Source organism: Bos javanicus, chromosome 19 (assembly GCF_032452875.1).
Source record: "Bos javanicus breed banteng chromosome 19, ARS-OSU_banteng_1.0, whole genome shotgun sequence".
Classification (NCBI taxonomy): Eukaryota; Metazoa; Chordata; class Mammalia; order Artiodactyla; family Bovidae; genus Bos; species Bos javanicus.
Genome location: NC_083886.1, coordinates 38850490 through 38869145, shown reverse-complemented (window position 1 = coordinate 38869145; position 18656 = coordinate 38850490). Strand labels below are relative to the sequence as shown.

Sequence of the window (18656 nt, the reverse complement as noted above, 5' to 3'; positions counted from 1 at the left end):
TCCAGTGGATGTTGGCAATTTGATCTCTGGTTCCTCTTCCTTTTCTAAAACCAGCTTGAACATCAGGAAGTTCACAGTTCACATATTGCTGAAGCCTGGCTTGGAGAATTTTGAGCATTACTTTACTAGCGTGTGAGATGAGTGCAGTTGTGCGGTAGTTTGAGCATTCTTTGGCATTGCCTTTCTTTGGGATTGGAATGAAAACTGACCTTTTCCAGTCCTGTGGCCACTGCTGAGTTTTCCAAATTTGCTGGCATATTGAGTGCAGCACTTTCACAGCATCATCTTTCAGGATTTGGAATAGCTCAACTGGAATTCTATCACCTTCACTAGCTTTGTTCGTAGTGATGCTTTCTAAGGCCCACTAGACTTCACATTCCAGGATGTCTGGCTCTAGGTGAGGGATCACACCATCGTGATTATCTGGGTCGTGAAGATCTTTTTTGTACAGTTCTTCTGTGTATTCTTGCCATCTCTTCTTAATATCTTCTGCTTCTGTTAGGTCCATACCATTGCTGTCCTTTATCAAGCCCATCTTTGCATGAAATGTTCCTTTGGCATCTCTGATTTTCTTGAAGAGATCTCTAGTCTTTCCCATTCTGTTGTTAAATGGGGACCCAAAAAGGCTTTTGGGCCCAGGAGGATTCCACAGGGTCCTGCTCAGTTTCCACAATACTTCCGTGAGGCAAGAGTCATGGCTAAATAAACCTGGTCCCATCTCCAAGTCGGGCTTCCCTGGTGGCTTAGGTGGTAAAGAATCTGCCAGCAATGCAGGAGACCTGGGTTCGATCCCTAGGTTGGGAAGATCGCCTGGAGAAGGAAATGGCAACGCACTCCAGTATTCTTGCCTGGAGAATTTTATGGACAGAGGAGCCTGGCAGACTACAGTCTATGGGCTTGCCAAAGGTCGGACATGACTGAACAACTAACACTTTCACTTTCATGTCTAAGTCAGAAGAGCTCCCCTCTTAGACACAACTAGGGGGCAGGTGCAGTACAGCGCACTGATCTTAGAGATACAACTCCAGGGTGCAAGTCTTCACTCAGATGCTGGTACGAAAGTTTGAACAAGTCGTGGAATCTGTCCCAGGCTGGGTCTTCACAACTGCAGAGCAGTACATTATGAGAGTTGAGTAGAATCAAGGAGTACAATGTATGTGAAAGCCCTTGGTAAACAATGGGGTGTTTTTACTTCATGTACCTGCAAGCGCTACAATGTCTTGCTGATTACGCTTGTCCAGGAAATCCTAGAATCCGGTTTACAACTATTGCTGCTAACTGAAGCAAACTGACTGAAACTGCCCACCCTGGCCGGGCACCATAGTAACAATATGCATGGGGTATAAGATAGGAGGTTCTAGAAAGGAACGGGGAACTAATAAGCCACCACCAACCAGAAGAGTTCCATAAAGGTAAAAGGAGACACTATATGCCCTGCCACCTCCCAGAGTCCTTTCTAGCACCCATCTTGGCTGAGCAATGCCTGAGCCAATAGGAAGGACTCTGAGTAGGAATGATTGGCCAAAGACAACCGGGAAACTAACCCCCTTACCAAAAACCAAGACTGCAAGCTGAACGACTGCAAGTTGAGCTGCCAGGCAGAGCAGTTCTTCTGTGTTCCCTTATCCTACTGCTCTCCGCCTGGGCGCCTCTTCCCAATAAAGTTTCTTGCTTTGTCAGCATGTACTGTCTCCTCTGACAATTCATTTCCAAGTGTTAGACAAGAGCCCACTTTCTGCAATGTTGGTAGGAAAAGTTATCTGCAAGAGCCACTCCAGAACTCCCTCCAGCAGAGTTTCTCTTTTTTGTTGGCTGATGAGAAGCTCTGAGCTGACTTTGGGACTCAGCTACACCAAGGCTGTAGATCTCTCTGGTTGTAGATCTCATCCCAGACTTTCTGGGTTTCACTGATTGTCTGGGTTTGATTTTATGTCTGTCTTAAATTCCTTTTTAGAACTTATATGGACAGAAAATCTGTCATTTTGCAACGGCATTACTAATGCCATTGTTTTGTCTAGTTTAAAACAAGGTTATGTTCATGATTTAAATACTTGATCATACTAAAATACAATACAATCACACTTGAGGTGAACTACAGGGAGCCGCCCAGCACCGCACCTGGCTGAAAAGGGATGGGCAAACGCTAATTTCACCTGAAATCCACCAGACTCTTCCAGACACAGGCATTTCGTGGCTGTACAAGAGTGTTAGAGGGACTTGACCAACTTCGCCAGAACAGTTCCGGTGGGGCGGGGATGTGGAGTGCGGAGCGCGGTGGAGGTGGGGCAAGACGGATCTCCGCGAACTCAAATGTGAGCTGCGCGGGAGCTTGTGAGGCTCGCGGACGAGTGGATGGATACCGTTTCAACAGAGCGGAAAGTGAGAGGCCGCGGTCGTAGGGAGCCTAGAGGTGGGCGCGGGGATTTTATTCTTTCTGGTGGAGACGGTGCTCCGTTTACCCACCAAGAAGTGTCACAGAGATTGGGAGTGAGAGATTGGGAGTGACGCGGTGCAAGGACGGGCTCCGACAGCCCGGGGCAGGTGACCTAGGCAGGAGAAAGGAAGTGCGGGCGCCACGGGCAAAAAACGTTGAGTCCACGCGGTTCTCCACGGAGAGAACCCCCCCTTTTTTAAAAAAATCAACTCGGGCCAACAAGAGGAAGTCTGGCCGGCTTGGGGGCTCCGCGTCCAAGGGAGAGAAACTGCACCACTCATCAGGGGCTTCCGAGTCACCCAGACTCCGTTCAAATCCCAGCTCTTCCATTCAACTGATCACCCTACTTCGCCTCAGCTTCCCCGTCCTAAAAGTGGGGCTAATAACTGCACTGGTCTCTTAGGGCTGTTGTGACGAATAAATGGTACCACGTAAATAAAGCGTTTGTGCCTAATATCTATCATAGGCAGGGACTATGTCATTACTGTCACCTTGGGAATTCCTTGGTGGTCCAGTGGTTAGGCGGAGAAGGCAATGGCACTCCACTCCAGTACTCTTTTGCCTGGAAAATCCCATGGACGGAGCAGCCTGGTAGGCTTCAGTCCATGGGGTCGCTAAGAGTTGGACACGACTGAGCGACTTCCCTTTCACTTCTCACTTTCGTGCATTGGAGAAGGAAATGGCAGCCCACTGCAGTGTTCCTGCCTGGAGAATCCCAGGAATGGGGGAGCCTGGTGGGCTGCTGTCTATGGGGTCGCACAGAGTCGGACACGACTGAAGCGACTTAGCAGCAGCAGCCAGTGTTTAGGACTTTGGAGCTTCCGTTGGAAGGGACATTGAGTTCCATCCCTGATCGAGGATCTAAGATCCTAAAAGGTTCAGTTGTCCCCCTAAAGACCACAAAGATGCTGGCGCCAAGCTGTGCTCAGGACAAGACCCAGGAGATGGGCGGGGGTTGGTGGTGAAGTGGGCGGGTTCGACCCAAGCTCTCGCGGCTTTCTCTACCCCGGGTTGGTGCCTAGGGCTGGACAATCGGCTGGGAGGCTGCCGGGCTCCACCAGCCCAGGGCGTCCGAGGCGGCGGGATTCATGATGACTTCGTTCGGGTGAGTGTCTCTAGAGCAGAGGTCAGTCTTGGCCAGCCAGACGCGCCTTCGGAGAGCGGCCAAGTGCGGGGCCCGCGGACGCCAGGGTCAAGGGAGGGGGCAGCCGGTCTCTAAATTAAGTCCAGTCCGCCGCCTATTTAGGTGGGGCAGCTAGGAGACAGTGCCTGGGGACACTGATGAGAACCCTTGCATATTCTCGACCGCTACGCTCTGGGGAACACTGGTTTTAGAGGTGGAAATGGAAAATTTGACGTGGAGGTTGCTTCTCGAGCCTGGAGTGCGTAGCGCGGTGTTGCCGAGCGTGCGGGAGCGGCCTGGAACCCGAAGGCTCTGAACAGGGCTGGGAGGTGTGGTTCCCCGGGGTGTGGGACCCCGGCGCGGAGACCGCCAGCTCTGGGCAGTCGGAAGCTGCGGCTGCGTCCCTTATGGAGCTTCAGAAAACAGCCTGGGGTTTAGGAGTCAGAGATTTTGAAAAGTCGGTTCTCAGGTCCAGGCGACAGTCTCGAGGCAGAGTGTTTATTTTGTGGCTCCGGGTGCTAAATCCTCTAAGGAATAGCGTAATAATTAACAGGGGAAAAAATAGACTTGGAGGGCTCATTTAGTTTTTATAAACCAGGAAGAAGGATCAGAAATACAATTTGTGCCTTTTTATCCCCAAAGTTTACTTTCTTTGTATTTTTCAAAACTAAAACGATCATTTAATGCTAACAAGGAAGGCGTCTTCCGGCAATACAAAAACGTGTTGGTGGGATGATGTTTTATGGGCATTAACATGAAGCGCAGTTTGTAAGCGCTTCAGATGGTAAAGGATCCGCTTGCGATGCGGGAGACCCAGGTTGGATCTCTGGGTGGGGAAGACCCCCTGGAGAAAGGAATGGCTACCTACTCGTATTCTTGCCTGGGGAATCCCACGGACAGAGGAGCCTCGTCCAGGGGGGTTGCAAGAAATCGGACACAACTGAGTGACTAACACTTTCACGTTCACTTTTGTGGCTGAGCGAAGAGAGGAGGTAGCCCTTTCATCGCAGAAAGACCTCTCCCCTTCCTTAGCCAGAGACTTCCCTCATCCCACATTCCTTGATGAGTGAGAAGGAGCCCTGGCACCAGGCTCCCAACTGGTGCCAAGGAATTTAAAGCTGGCAAGTCCTCAACAAACTTGACTTTCCCTTCACATATGGACCGCTGGAATTGTGAACAAAAGGTCTGGGTTTTGCCTGATATTTTTGCTGTTTATACCTCTGTAATAGTAAGGCTGCTGATTCGTGTGGCCTTGGGGAACTAAAGTTTTTTCCTCAGAAGAAACTATTTCTTTCTTTCTTTTTTTATTTTATTTTTTAACTTTACAATATTGTATTGGTTTTGCCATATATCAACATGAATCCGCCACTATTTAACCTTTGCCTTTTTAGTTTTCTTTTTTATTAAAAAAATACCTGACTCTGAAATAGATATTTCGGATTTTTGTCCCTCTGTGATAGGATAGTTCACTCCAACACACCATGCTACTGCTACTGCTGAGTTGCTTCAGTCGTGTCCGACTCTGTGCATAGATGGCAGCGCACCAGGCTCCCCTGTCCCTGGGATTCTCCAGGCAAGAACACTGGAGTGGGTTGCCATTTCCTTCTCCAATGCATGAAAGTGAAAAGTGAAAGTGAACACACCCTACCTACCCAAGAAACAATCGCCATAGTAGCATGCAGTGAAACTCAGTAAATGTTGGTCGGTAAATTCCTTTCATCCACCGTGGAGCACTTATTTGTTATGAATAGGCCCTGTTCTAGATTGTACCACTAGAGTTCACCTCAGCACTCTTTGAAGTGTCATGTCCAAGCTACAGTTGTGGAAATGGAGAATAAAGGTTGTCCAAGGGCTACACTGAAAGGAGCAGGTTGGAATCTAACTCTGAGGATAGTCAGTACTTTTTTGATTTATTCATAGCATTTCATTCCACAAAAGTTTGATAATCTTACCATGTGAGAGGCATTATACCAGGAACGGGGAATACAACTGTCCTGACCTCTTGGGGAAGTTATGACTCTAGCATATTTGACATCATCAGTTGATCATTTTTTAATACCCTTCTCTACAGGACAGAATTATCTTCAGTAATAATATATAATGCCAATGATAATTACTATTGTCTTGCTTTCTTTTCATTTGCAGACAATTAGAAATAAACAGCAATTTTTAAAGATATTCAAATTGGGTAAAATAATTTATATATGAATTAATTCAGTTCAGTTCAGTTCAGTTCAGTTGCTCAGTCGTGCCCGACTCTTTGTGACCCCATGAATTGCAGCATGCTAGGCCTCCCTGTCCATCACCAACTCCCGGAGTTCACCCAAACTCATGTCCATTGAGTTGGTGATGCCATCCAACCATCTCATCCTCTGTCATCCCCTTCTCCTCCTGCCCCCAATCCCTCCCAGCATCAGAGTCTTTTCCAATGAGTCAAACTTTCCTTCCAAGGAGTAAGCATCTTTTAATTTCATGGCTTCAGTCACTATCTGCAGTGATTTTGGAGCCCCCCAAAATAAAATCTGACACTGTTTCCACTGTTTCCCCATCTATTTCCCATGAAGTGATGGGACCAGATGCCATGATCTTAGTTTTGGTAAATTCATACCAAACAAAATATACTTGGCAGTTTGCACTGTTTTTGCTATTTTAAATTTTAAACACAAATGAAAAACTCAAGTGGTCACCACTAAAGATAGAAGTAACCAGAAGCTTGGTTGTATCTTTAAATCATTGTGCTATTAGTGTCTATTTTACGTCTGTTGCTTAAATGGAGAAATGGGCTTGAGGAATTCTGAATACTTATTCTGATTGAACATTTACTCCTGTGAATCTATGTAGCTGAGCCAGGTATGTGTTGGGAACCAGCTGTGCCTGTGCCTGTGAGTTCTTCAGATTAACTTGCACATAGAATAACTTTTATTAAAGATAAGTAATGTGCTAATTTGAAACTCATCTGTATTATTATTATCTTATTAAAATTTTTATTGAGGCATAGTTGATGTACAATAAGTTTGAAGTGTGCAACATTTTGTTGTTCAGTTCCTCAGTGGTGTCTGACTCTTTCACACCCCAGGGACTGCAGCATGCCAAGCTTTCCTGTCCTTCACCACCTCCCAGAGCTTGCTGGACTCATGTCCATTGAGTCGGTGACACCATCCAACCATCTTGTCCTTTGTCATCTACTTCTCCTCCTGCCTTCAATCTTTCCCAGCATCAGGGTCTTTTCTATAGTGCTGATGAATTTTAGAGATTATATTCCATTTATATTTATTATAAAATATTGGCTATATTTCCTGTATTGTACTATAAGTCCTTGTAAAAGCTCATCTATATTATCAAGAACCATAGTAATTGTGTAGAACTTAGATCAGCAATTCTTGGTCTTTTTGGTCTCAGGACCCTTTTAATGCTTAGAAATTATTGAGGACCCCAGAGAACTTTTGTTTAGGTGGGTTGTATCTATTCCTATCACCATATTAAAAATTAAAGCTGTGAAAAATCTAAAAATACATAAAGCCACTAAAAATAATAATCATAAACCTATCCAATGGAAACATAACACATTTTAATGAAATAACTGTGATGAGTTGAAGACTCTACTGGGGCTGATGGCTGGATCCACTTCCTAGCTCACTCAAGTGCCTGTTGGCTGGGGACTTTAGTTCCTCCCCACGTGGCTCTGTATGGGCAACTCACAGCAGAGCAGTGGGCTTTTCCAGAGCAGATCCTCTGAGAATGGGTCACCAAGGTGATAGTCACAGAGTCTTTCATTAGCAGTCTCAGAAGTGACCTATGTTGTTTTCATACTGGCCACCCAGACTCGTGTGGGAAGGGGCTTCTCCCACTCTGTGCTGTTATTGGCCAGGGTGGAAAGGGCTACACAAAGGTGTGACTGCTTGGAAGCTGAGACCATCCAAAGGCCACCCGGGAGACTGGCTACCACGGGACTTTGGTGTTTATTTTCATGAATGAGACTGGCTGTGATTTTTTTCTTTAAAAAAACGTTTTTAAATATTTGTTTTTATTTATTTGGCTGCTGTGGGCCCTAGTTGTGACATTAGAGCTCTTAGTTGTGGTGTGTGGAATCTCATTCCCCCACCAGGGATCAAACTCGGGTCTCCTGCATTGGGAGCTTAGAGTCTTAGCCATGGGATCACCAGGAAAGTCCCTCTTTCTTTCTTATACCTTTGTAAGGTTTTGGTGAAACGTTTATGCTGTTTCGTAAGTTATAGTTTTTGTCCTATTCTTTGGAAGAATAGGAAGTCAACTGAAAATGAAAATTTGGCTTATAGAATTATTCAGAATTTTCTATTTTTCCTTGTGTCAGTTTTTTAAAGCTGCATTCTTCTCTAAGAACTTGCTTATTTTCTCTAAATTTTCAAGTTTAGTGTTACAAAATTACTCATTTATATTCTCTTATTACTTCCATAATAGCTTTAAGTTTCAAGTGATGCTCCCAACATTCCTGACTTTGGTGATTTGTGCCTGCTCTTGTTTTTATCTTAATTCCTTCCAATGAGCTTATTACTTTTATAAGGGATTCCCTGGTGGCTCAGATGGTAAAGAATCCACCTGCAATGCAGGAGACCCAGGTTCGATCCAGGGAAGATCCCCTGGAGAAGGGAATGGCAACCCACTCCAGTATTCTTGCCTGGAGAATCCCATGGACAGAGGAGTCTGGTGGGCTACAGTACATGGAGGTCACAAAGAGTCCAACTAACACTTTCACTTTTAAAGTAAAGCAGCTTTTGGCTTCCATGATACTTTGAAGTACATGTTCCCTATTTCATTATTTTCTGCTCTCATATTTATTATTTTCTTCTTCCTACTTTATTTTGAGCCTAATTTAACTGATCTTTTTCTTATTTCTGAGGTAGATGTTTGACTTCTTGACTCTCAGATTTTCTTCTTTTCTAATAGAGATATTCAAAGGCATAAATTTCTTTGTGAGTATTGTTTTTAGCTGCTTTCCAGTGGTGTTGATTTGTGGTATTTTCACTGTCATGTAATTCAAACAAATGTTAATTTCCATCGTGATTTTTTCTTTGACCCATGGTCATTTAGAAGTGCATTTCTGAATTTTTAAAAGCAAGGATTTTCTAGTTATCTTTTTATTGTCACTGCCAACTTAATTGCATTAGGGTTAGAAAATATACTCTATATTACTGAAATTCTTTGAAATTTTGGACACTTGTTTAATGACCCAGCATATGTTCAGTTTTTGTAAATGTTCTGTGTATGTTTGGAAGAAATTCATATTCTGCAGTCATTACATGTAGGGCTTTATATAGTCCATTTATATTGTTTGCTGATTGTCTGCTTCAAATCATCTAAATGCTTATTAATTTTTTGATTACTTTGTTGATCAGGTTAAAGTCTCTCTCACCATAATTGTGAATACATGTTTCTCCTTGTAATTCTTTCAATATTTTGCCTTATATATTTTAAGGGTATGTTATTAGAATAAAGAATTGTTATCTCTTTCTGTGAGCTGAGTATTTTATAACGAGGTATTCCTCTATCTGTGGTTTTGCTTGATATCTCTATATTAATATCAAATGAAGTAGGCTTAACTTGATATTAAGTCAACTTCCTTTAATATTAATATAGAGATAGCAACTTTATCTTGGTTACACTTAGTGTATTTATCTTCCTTTTTACTCTCAACATTTCTATATCATTTTGTTTTGATGCATCTCTTGCAAACCACATATATTTGGATTTCTTTTTTCCATCTAGTCTGATTACCTTAGGTTTTAATTGGAGCATTTAATCAATTTATGTAATTATTGGGTGAGATGGTTAGATAGCATCACTGACTCAATGAACATGAATTTGAGCAAACTTGGGGAGTAGTGGAGGACAGAGAAACCTGGCGTGCTGCAGTCCATGGGGGTCACAAAGAGTTGGACACGACTTAGTGACTGAATAGCAACAATTATTGATATAGTTGGTTTAAATCTAACATCTCAGTGAGTGCTTTCTATTTGTTCTGCCTGGTCTATATTCTTTTCTCTCTTCTTGCACTTTTGGAATTGATTTTTTTTTTTATTATCCCATTTTCCTGTCTATTAGCTTTACTATTTGTATTTTATTTCTGTAGTAGTTACACTATAGATTATAAGGTTCTTGACCTATCAAAGTCTAAAATGTTGTTTTTAAAAATTATTTAATTCTTATTTTATTTATTTTCATTTTTTGGCTGTGCCACGTGGCATGTGGGATCTTAGTTCCCCAATCAGTGATCAAACTCATGTTGCCTACATTGGAAGAGCAGAGTCTTAACTGCTGGACCACCAGGGAAGTCCTTTCTTGGTTTTTTTAATCTTCTTCCCAGGGAAATGTGAAGACCTTAGAACACTTTTAGTCTGTTTACTCCTTTCCTGACTTATATGTCATTACTTTACCCTTTTTTGGTTCTGTTGTGTTTTAAGATTTTCTTATTGTTTCTTACTGTTACTAAACAAAACAGTATTATTTTATATAGTCAGTAGTCATCTAGACTTACCCACTTTTCAGTTTTATTTCTCTTCCTTATTTCTTTATGATCTTCCTTCTGGAGTAATTTACCTTTAGTAGTTATTTTAGTACAAGTATGCTGGTGATCAGTTCCCTCAAATGTTGGTTGTCTAGAAACACCTTTATGGGCACCTTCATTTTTTAATAGTCCTGGTGATATCAAAGATATTTCAGTATCTCTGGCTTCTCATATTGCCGGGGTCCTGCCCCGGTTGGATCCAGGGATTCCCTAGGGAGGATGACGTCGGCGACTGAGAGAAATAGAGAAAGAGATAAGGAAAGAATTTTGCAGTTAAGAAAATAGAGGAGAGAAAAGAGGCTGATATTCCTTGGTTTACGCAGAAAGCCAATAAAGCCCCAGCACGGGACTTGCTCTGTTCACGTAGGCTGCAGGCACCCTCTCGAATAGCTGAAGGTGCCCCACCTTAGGCACCTTCTCGAGTGGGTCTTAGAAGCCCAGGCAGGAAAGTGAACTCAAAGGGCCCCTGCACTCCAGGGAATCAGCCTAAAAGGAAAAGGAAAGAGAAAGAAGGACATGGGGAGCCCAAGCCTGATGAGCATGGCCCACACTTTATTTTCCAAAGTAGTTTTTTTTTGTTTGTTTTGTTTTTATTTATTTCTTTGACCGTGTTAGGTCTTAGTTGCAGCATGTGGGATCTACTTCCCTGACCAGGGATCGAACCCCTGGCCCCCTGCTTTGGGAGCATGGAGTCTTAGCCACTGGACCACCAGGGAAATCCCTCCAAAGTAGTTTTTATACCTCAAGTTGTGCATAGAGGATAATGGTTGGGGGGTGGGGGTAGAGTCATGCAAGGTCAGCAGTCCTTGATCCTTGATCCAAGGATCCTCGATCCTTGATCGAAGCCAGGCTTTCTTTCTGCAAACTTATCATATGCAAAAGCTTTAGGTGATTTACATCATCTTCTGGCCAGGAGGCCTGTTAACATTTTATGACCCTTTCTTCAGAAAACTTATTTTTCTCTAAAGGTGATTATTCTAAAGTCAGGTGCCACCCTCTGAAAGTATTAGATAAAGTTGCATTCCTATAGGGCAAAAGTGTGGTGGGCTATAACAAGAAAAGAATTAACTCAAGGGTCCAAGGTTACAAACATTAAAGCTACCTCTTACATTTCTATATACCAACTATATTAATCAATACACTCCCAGGGACACAGTAGGTAAGGGATATGGAAACTTGGCAGCAAGCATTAGCTTAACAAAGAAATCCTCTACTAGTTCTAACAATTTTAACTCTCTGAGAAGCTCTGCATTGTTAGAATATCTTAAGCTTCCCATGCCTCTCGTGGTTGGGAGGCTGTGAGCAATCACATGTGTATCTGCAGGAGTCCGAACAAACCTGTCAGGCAAGCTAGAAAGTCATCAGAGGGGTTTGAATGGAAACACTCCTATTATGCCCAGGAGACTTATTAACTAGAGTTTTAAGTTGATTTTCTTACAGAGAAAGGTGGTCAGGGATAGCCCCCTGTTAATGTCAGAAGAGTTGGTGAAAGTTGTGAAATAGTAAAACAGACAGATTCTGGTTTTGGGGTAGATGCTCAGGTAGATCCGGGGTGGGGGGCGGGGGGCGGGGCCCTTGAGCCCTGATCACCTTGCCCGTCAGGGCTCTCCTGCATGACCTTGTCATGGGTGGGAACTCCCGTGCTGGCTCCTGGCACCATATATCCTGTTGGAAAATTAACTAGCAACTTCTTTTAAAGATAATCTTTTATGGCTGCTTTTAAGATTATCTTCTTGTATTTTATTTGTTTTTTGAAAAGCACTTGTTTAACTTTATGCATCTCCCACCATATGGCTTCAAGCTACCAGGACAAAAGCCCCACCCACACCTTAAATCTCCTCAGCTCTTCTGCTGAAGAATTTGGCCATCGTGACAGGCTACTTTGGGAACTTCCCATTCCCCAGAACTTCTGAGTAGCCCAATCGCACCACACCCATGCTAGGGCTCACCCCAGTCTTGTTCTTGGCAGCGTTTACCTGTGTCTCCTCACTGACCAAGATCCATGTTTTATCAAGGTTGACAGTTGGGCAGAAGCTCTGGTTCCTCTTTAAGTAGTAATGCCTCACCAATTTTGTGTGACTGGGGAGAGAAGGCAACCATTTTCATTACTTTACTATGATTTAAAAGCTATGTTTATCATCTTCACAGCCCATCTCCCCCATTATAGTGTAAGTTGTTCACTCGTGCAAAAGAGTGACATAGCAGCTACTCCACTTTTCAGATAAAACAAATCTTTAAAAAGCCACCAAAGCTATCAAGTGGAAAAGACTAGTTTTTTCATGGAACCAGAGTAAGTCACTAAGAAGGTCAGAGGCAGTGCCAAGACTAGAATTCAGGTCCCTTGATAGCTTCTATAGCTGTTACTCCTGTAACAGAGGTCTCCTAAACCTCCCCCTAGCTTGTGGGCATGCATGGATCTAACAGTTGTGTAGGTCAGTCTGATGCATGTCACTAACCTAGCGACTGTGTCGTGAGGGCCACAGCCAGTGACTAAGGTCAGCAGTTACTTTTGGAGGACTCCACTGCACTCAGGCAGTAGCTGATACCCAAGAGTGACTCTAGCCCTGATTCTCCTTATGTTTTAATTTTTACTATAATGCTTTTTGGTGTGTATTTATGTTTAATTTTCTTCCTTGTGGCTTAAATAGAACTTCACAAAAGCTCCTTCATTAGTTCTGAAAATTTTCAGTCATTTTTCTTCAAGTATTCCTCTGTCCGAGTCCCTCTTCTCCAGTACTCGAATACTTACTGTTTCCTCTGTGTCTTTGATTCTTTTAGTAATTTGAGATCTTTTGTTCCTATATTATCCATTTTGGCAGTTATTTTATTTTGCTTTTTATTGAAGTATAGTTGATTTACAATGTTTCAGGTATACAGCAAAATGATTCAGTTATACATATATATACATAAAAAAGTAGAGCTGGAAAACCAATAAGGTAGATAAGTGAAGTGAAAGTCGCTCAGTCATGACTGACCCTTTGCAGCCCCATGGACTATACCGTTCATGGAATTCTCCAGGTACTGGAGTTGGGTAGCCTTTCCTTTCTCCAGTGGATCTTCCCGACCCAGAAATCGAACCAGGGTCTCCTGCATTGCAGGCAGATTCTTTACCAACTGAGCTATCAGAGAAATCCCAAGGTAGATAAACTGGTATACTAAGAATGTCATAGCAAGCTCTGTGAGAATGTTTGGAGGTAGTGTTGTAGGAAGTGGGGAGGGGCCCTACAGGACCCCAAGAGTGGGCTCTTGTCTAACACTCAGAAAAGAATTGTCCAAGGAGACACGTGCTGACCAAGCAAGAGATTTTATTGGAAAGGGCACCCGGGTGGAGAGCAGTAGGGTAAGGGAACCCAGGAGAACTGCTCTGCCGCATGGCTCACAATGTCGGGTTTTATGGTGATGGGATTAGTTTCCGGGTGGTCTTTGGCCAATCATTCTAATTCAGAGTCTTTCCTGGTGGTGCACACATCACTCAGCCAAGATGGATGCTAGTGAGAGGGATTCTGGGAAGTGGACAGACACGTGGTGTCTCCTCTAGACCTTTCCCGAACTCTTCCAGTTGGTGGTGGCTTATTAGTTCCATATTCCTTATCAGGATCTCCTGTCATAAAACAACTCATGCAAATGGTTACTATGGTGCCTGGCCAGGGTGGGTGGTTTCAATCAGTGTGCTTCCCCTAACAACTCCCCTCTGAGAGACTTTGTACTCAAGATACTTCTTGGGAATTGAGGCAGAGGTCTCTTTCTTCTGTAACTTCTTCCTGCTGTGCATGGGCGTAGGCCTGCCTAGCAGAGCAGAAGTCTCTCTCTACCTGATCTAAGTTGGGGTGTTCCACATCTGAAACCAGCTTCCACCCTTGCAGTAACAGCAATTTAGTTTGAAACTGCTGGAGTCTGCTGGAAATAAACTTTGCAGTCAGTAAATCTAGGGCCTGACGATTTTGTAGGACCATTGCAGCTAGGGAGTCTAACTGGGATTGTAGGCGTTGGAGGGTCCTTGCCGTTTTTTCTATGGATACAGCAGTGTTGGTAGAAAGCTGCTGAAATTTATGTAAAGAAGTTCCCCCCATAGCAACTCCTATCAAATCAGCGGTCAGTCCTAATGCCAGGAAAAAAGGGGTAAGTATTACTGCGCAACATATCCTCTGGTTGGTATATACTGGTGAAGGCAAAGAGGTATTACTCCAGGCCAGATCTATGTGGGGTGTAACATACCCTAGGGAGCAAGTTCCTGACCAAAAAGGTAGTAGGGATAAATAAGCTTTATCCCCAGATATGAAATAGACACCATAACTAGGTTTAAGCTGGGCAGCAAAACGGGTTTGCCAAAGAGGGACAGGATTTCCATCTGCCTTACAACTCGAACATGGCATAATGGAACAGGGGCAGTCTCTTAGTAGCTGGGAGGAGACTGTCACTCCACTTGCTGCAAAACCAGCAGCAGTGAGGGCATTTAGGAAGGGATTCAAGTGTTGTGAGGCATCCTGGGTTCTGTTCTCAAGGTAGAGAGTATTTCGTTTAGGCTCCCACCATAGGGTTAGGTTTTCAGGGGTAGGTACCCCTACAAGGGAATAACAGGGGTCAGAGTTGCCTGCCTGATTTAGAAACCAGGATGAACAGGTGTGGTTCTTTGGTCGTCCAGAACAGAACATGGATTTTCGAGAATGCTTAATAGCATCCGAGGAGAGCCTCATGTTCGGGGATAGGTATAGTGTGTCAGTTCTGCCAGAACCTCTAGTTTCCAGACTTTGGCTAAATCGTAATACCCTAGTGAAATTTCTAGGTCCTGGTTTTTCCCATCAGTTTCAACAGTGAAGGTCACCACACATTGTGAGTTGCCTAGATTTCCCACTGACACCCCTGTCAGGGAGTCGCTTTTTAGACAGACAGGGAAGGTCACTTGGGGAATGTTAGTCAAGAGAGAAAATAAGGGCTCAGGTGGGATTGCAGATGTTATCAAGGGGGTAAATATAGACAGTTGTTGCTGATACCAAGGCATCAAGTTTTTTTCCCCTTTTTCCCAAAAGGCCATACCGTGACCAGATGGGGTGCGCTGGGTAACAGCATGTAGCTCAGCTGGAAGGGTGGGCCATTGATACCCTGGGATAGGTTGGGCATAGCCCCAACTTCTGCCATTAATGCAGATCCAGCAGGGGCTGGTTAGGTTGAGTCGAGAAGCAGTGTGGTTTGCAAGCATATATGCCTCGTTTAGGGAGAGATTAATAGCCATACAGGGAGACAGGATTAGAAAGAGGAAAAACATCATATGATGCATTTTTACTTATCTGAGGGAGAGTTGATGGGGTTCCGCCTGAACAAGAGTCTGAGATCTTCAACAGGTTCACAAGAATAATTGTCCTCTGGTTTTGGAGTCTCAGTCCCCGTCTCCCCCTCCTGTAGACCATGGGGTTTTATTCTAGAATTGTGGACCCAGGAAGATAGACCCTTCACCTTCACAGCAGTTGAGGTTACTAGAACAACCTGATATGGTCCTGTCCATTTCTCGGACAGCTGGCTTGGACTCCCTTTTTCTTGCCAGGTCTTTACTAATACTTGGTCCCCCGGCTCTACCTGGGGATTTTTCAAGTTTTCCTGTGGTCTATGGAGGATCTGTTCTGCATATCATTGGAGTTCTTGTTGAAACCTTCCCAGGTCAATTATATGTTTTAAGCGAGTATTGGCATCCTCATCAAAAAACAAATCAGAAGAATGGACGTCCATACATCATTTCATAAGGGCTTAATAATAGTGGCCGTTTGGGGGCTGTCCGTACCCTCATGAGGGCTATGGGTAGCATATGGATCCACTTATTATGTGTTTCTTGACACAGCTTGGCCAGAGCCCTTTTAAGAGTCTGGTTGGCTCTCTATACCTTTCCCGAAGCTTGAGGCCTCCGGATGAGTGAAGGCGGTATTTTATGCCTAAGCATGCGGCCAGGTTCTGGGATATTGTGGCTGTAAATGAGGGCCCTCTGTCACTCTGAAGTGATCGAGGCAACCCAAACCTAGGTACTGTCTCCTTCAGCAGAGCTTTACAGACTTCTGTGGCTCTCTCTGTCTTAGTAGGGAATGCTTCAATTCATCCTGTGAACATGTCAATAAAGTCAATAAAGACTAGCAAATAAGAAAACCCTTGGGTCTTTGGCATGGCTGTAAAATCCACCTGGCAGTCCTCTCCTGGGTATGATCCCCGATGTTGGACAGGTTTAATTAGAGGAGGTGGCAAGGGTCTGGTTTTGGGGTTATTTCTTAGACAGGTATCACAATTCTGTGTGACCTGTCTAACAACCTTAGCCAACTGGGGATGGTAGAGAATAGGCTTGAGCAAGGTTTCCAGATTCTCTCTTCCAAAATGGGTACTTTTATGTAAGGAGTTAATAATTCTCCAAACCTGAGAGTCAGGGAGTATTACCTAGGGCCTGATCAGTCTGAAACCACCCATGTGACCCAATCTCCCAGCCCCGCTCAGCATATCGGGAATGCTCCTCTGGAGTATAATCTGGAGTCAGGGTTTCCTTTGGGAAAAGGGGGCAGATAGCAGTGATAGGGCTAGCTTCCCTAGCAGCTCGTTTTGCCTCCTGATCAGCTTTTCTATTTCCCTGGGCCTCCTCTTCTTGCCCCTTTTGGTGACATTTACAGTGGATGACAGCTAATTTTGCAGGAAGTTTGACTGCCTCCAGGAGCCTGAGAATGAGCTCTTTGTGTTTAATAGGAGAGCTTCGAGCACTGAGCATCCCTCTTTCTTTCCAAATTCCTGCATGGGTGTGCAGGATGAGGAAAGCATACTTAGAGTCCATATACACATTAATCCTCTTTCCTTCCCCTAATTCCAAAGCTCTTGTCAGGGCAAAAAGTTCAGCTTTCTTTTCAGACCCACTTTCCTTAGTTTCTTCTAGGCTCACTACAGCATATCCTGCTTTCCTCTCTCCCTTTTCTACAAAACTACTGCGATCTGCGTACCATTTGTCCTCTGGGGTCAGAAAAAGGTGTCTCTGATAGGTCCGGGCGAGAAGAGTATAACTCGTCTATGATTTGCATGCATTGGTGATCTAAAGGGGAAGTAGGGGGATCTGGCAGTAAGGTGGCTGGATTTAAAGTCTGACAGACCCTCAACTTTATTTCTGGAGTGTCAAGGAGGAGGGCTTGGTATTGGGTGATCCTTCCCCCTGTCATCCACCTATCCCCTTTAGTTTCCAAGACTGCTTGCACCTGGTGAGGTGTATACACTGTGGTGGCTGACCCAGGGTCAGCTTAGATGCCTCCTTAACCATAAGAGCAGTGGCCACTACTGCCCGGAGGCAAGTGGGCCACCCTCTGGCCACCTCATCTAGTTGTTTTGAGAGATAAGCCACGGGTTGTAATACAGGCCCCATCATTTGTCCTAACATCCCAAGAGCAGTTCCTATCCTTTCAGAAACATAAAGCTTGAAAGGCTTTTCCAGGTTTGGGAGGCCTAAAGCTGGGGCTGTAGTGATAGACTCTTTTAGGGCATTAAAGGCCACCTTGCAGGTCTCATTCCAGTCGAGTGGCTCTTCCTCTTTCCCTCTTAACTTTTCATATAGGGGTTGGGCCAGATTGCCATAATTAGGAATCCAGATCCTGCAAAACCCAGTAATTCCTAAAAATCCTCTGTTTTTTTGTTTGGGGATATGGGGTATTTAAGATGAGGGATTTCCTCTGGGGGTCGAGCATTCTTTTTCCTTCCATAATTATAAATCCAAGATATTTTACTTGGGTTAAGTTAATCTGAGCTTTCTTGGGGGATACTCGATAACCCTTTTCATACAGGAAATTTAGAGTTTTAACAGTGTCCCTTTGAGAGCTGGTAAAGTCTGGACTAGCTATAAGCAAGTCATCCACATATTGTATTAGATTGCTGTTTTTTAAAGTTAATTCCCTTAGTTCCCTCCCCAAAGAAGTCCCGAAAATATGAGGGCTGTCCCTAAACCCTTGTAGTAGTCGAGTCCAGCAGAGTTGTATGGCCTCCCTTGTTTCCAAGTCCTGCCACTCAAAAACAAAGAGTTTTTGGGATTCAGGATGGAGAGGAATGCAGAAGAAGGCATCTTTAAGATCCAAGACTGAGAAGTACTTAGCATTTCCTGGGACTTGGGATAGGAGGGTATACGGATTTAGGACTATGGGGTGGATGGGAACCACAGCTTCATTAACAGCTATTAGATCCTGGACGAATCAATAAGATCCATCTGTTTTTTTAACAGGCAAGATTGGAGTATTGTAGGGAGACTCACAGGTGATTAGAATTCCAGTATCTTGATATTTGTTAACTAATGGTCTAAGACCTTCAAGAGCTTCTGGTTTTAAGGGATATTGTCTTTTCCAGGGGTAGGGAGCATTTGGCCTCAGAAGAATCTTTACTGGTGGAACATTTATGGCTAGACCAGGGCTGGAGACATCCCACACCTGGGGATTGACCTCATCTAAGAAAGGGACAGACTCCTCCTTTTCTACATCTGACTGTAAATATTCAGACACTAGGCAAAGGAAATTATCGACTTCTAGCTTTCCCCAAGTCACTCTGGTCTGGAGGCGGCAAAGAAG

At 44.1% G+C, this 18656-nt stretch overlaps 1 protein-coding gene and 1 non-coding gene across 3 annotated transcripts in view; one reads left to right on the top strand and one right to left on the bottom strand.

Annotated features, from left to right (window-relative positions):
• The first annotated feature begins 2185 nt into the window (after positions 1–2185).
• The window catches only part of B4GALNT2 (beta-1,4-N-acetyl-galactosaminyltransferase 2 (SID blood group)), a 79006-nt gene continuing 62535 nt past the window's right edge, over positions 2186–18656 (top strand). Inside the window, exon 1 of one of the 2 annotated variants that reach the window (XM_061391452.1) lies at positions 2186–2410. Coding sequence is in view for 1 of the 2 variants with exons in the window: in XM_061391451.1 (XP_061247435.1) it covers positions 3523–3539 (17 nt within the window). In the remaining variant the exon portion in view is untranslated. Of the gene's footprint in view, positions 2411–3098; positions 3540–18656 lie in introns of those variants that run through there. The other variant, XM_061391451.1, reaches the window with a different exon arrangement.
• LOC133233134 (small nucleolar RNA SNORA3/SNORA45 family) lies at positions 12542–12667 on the bottom strand. Its single transcript, XR_009731610.1, has one exon. It is a non-coding gene; the product is annotated as a small nucleolar RNA SNORA3/SNORA45 family (small nucleolar RNA).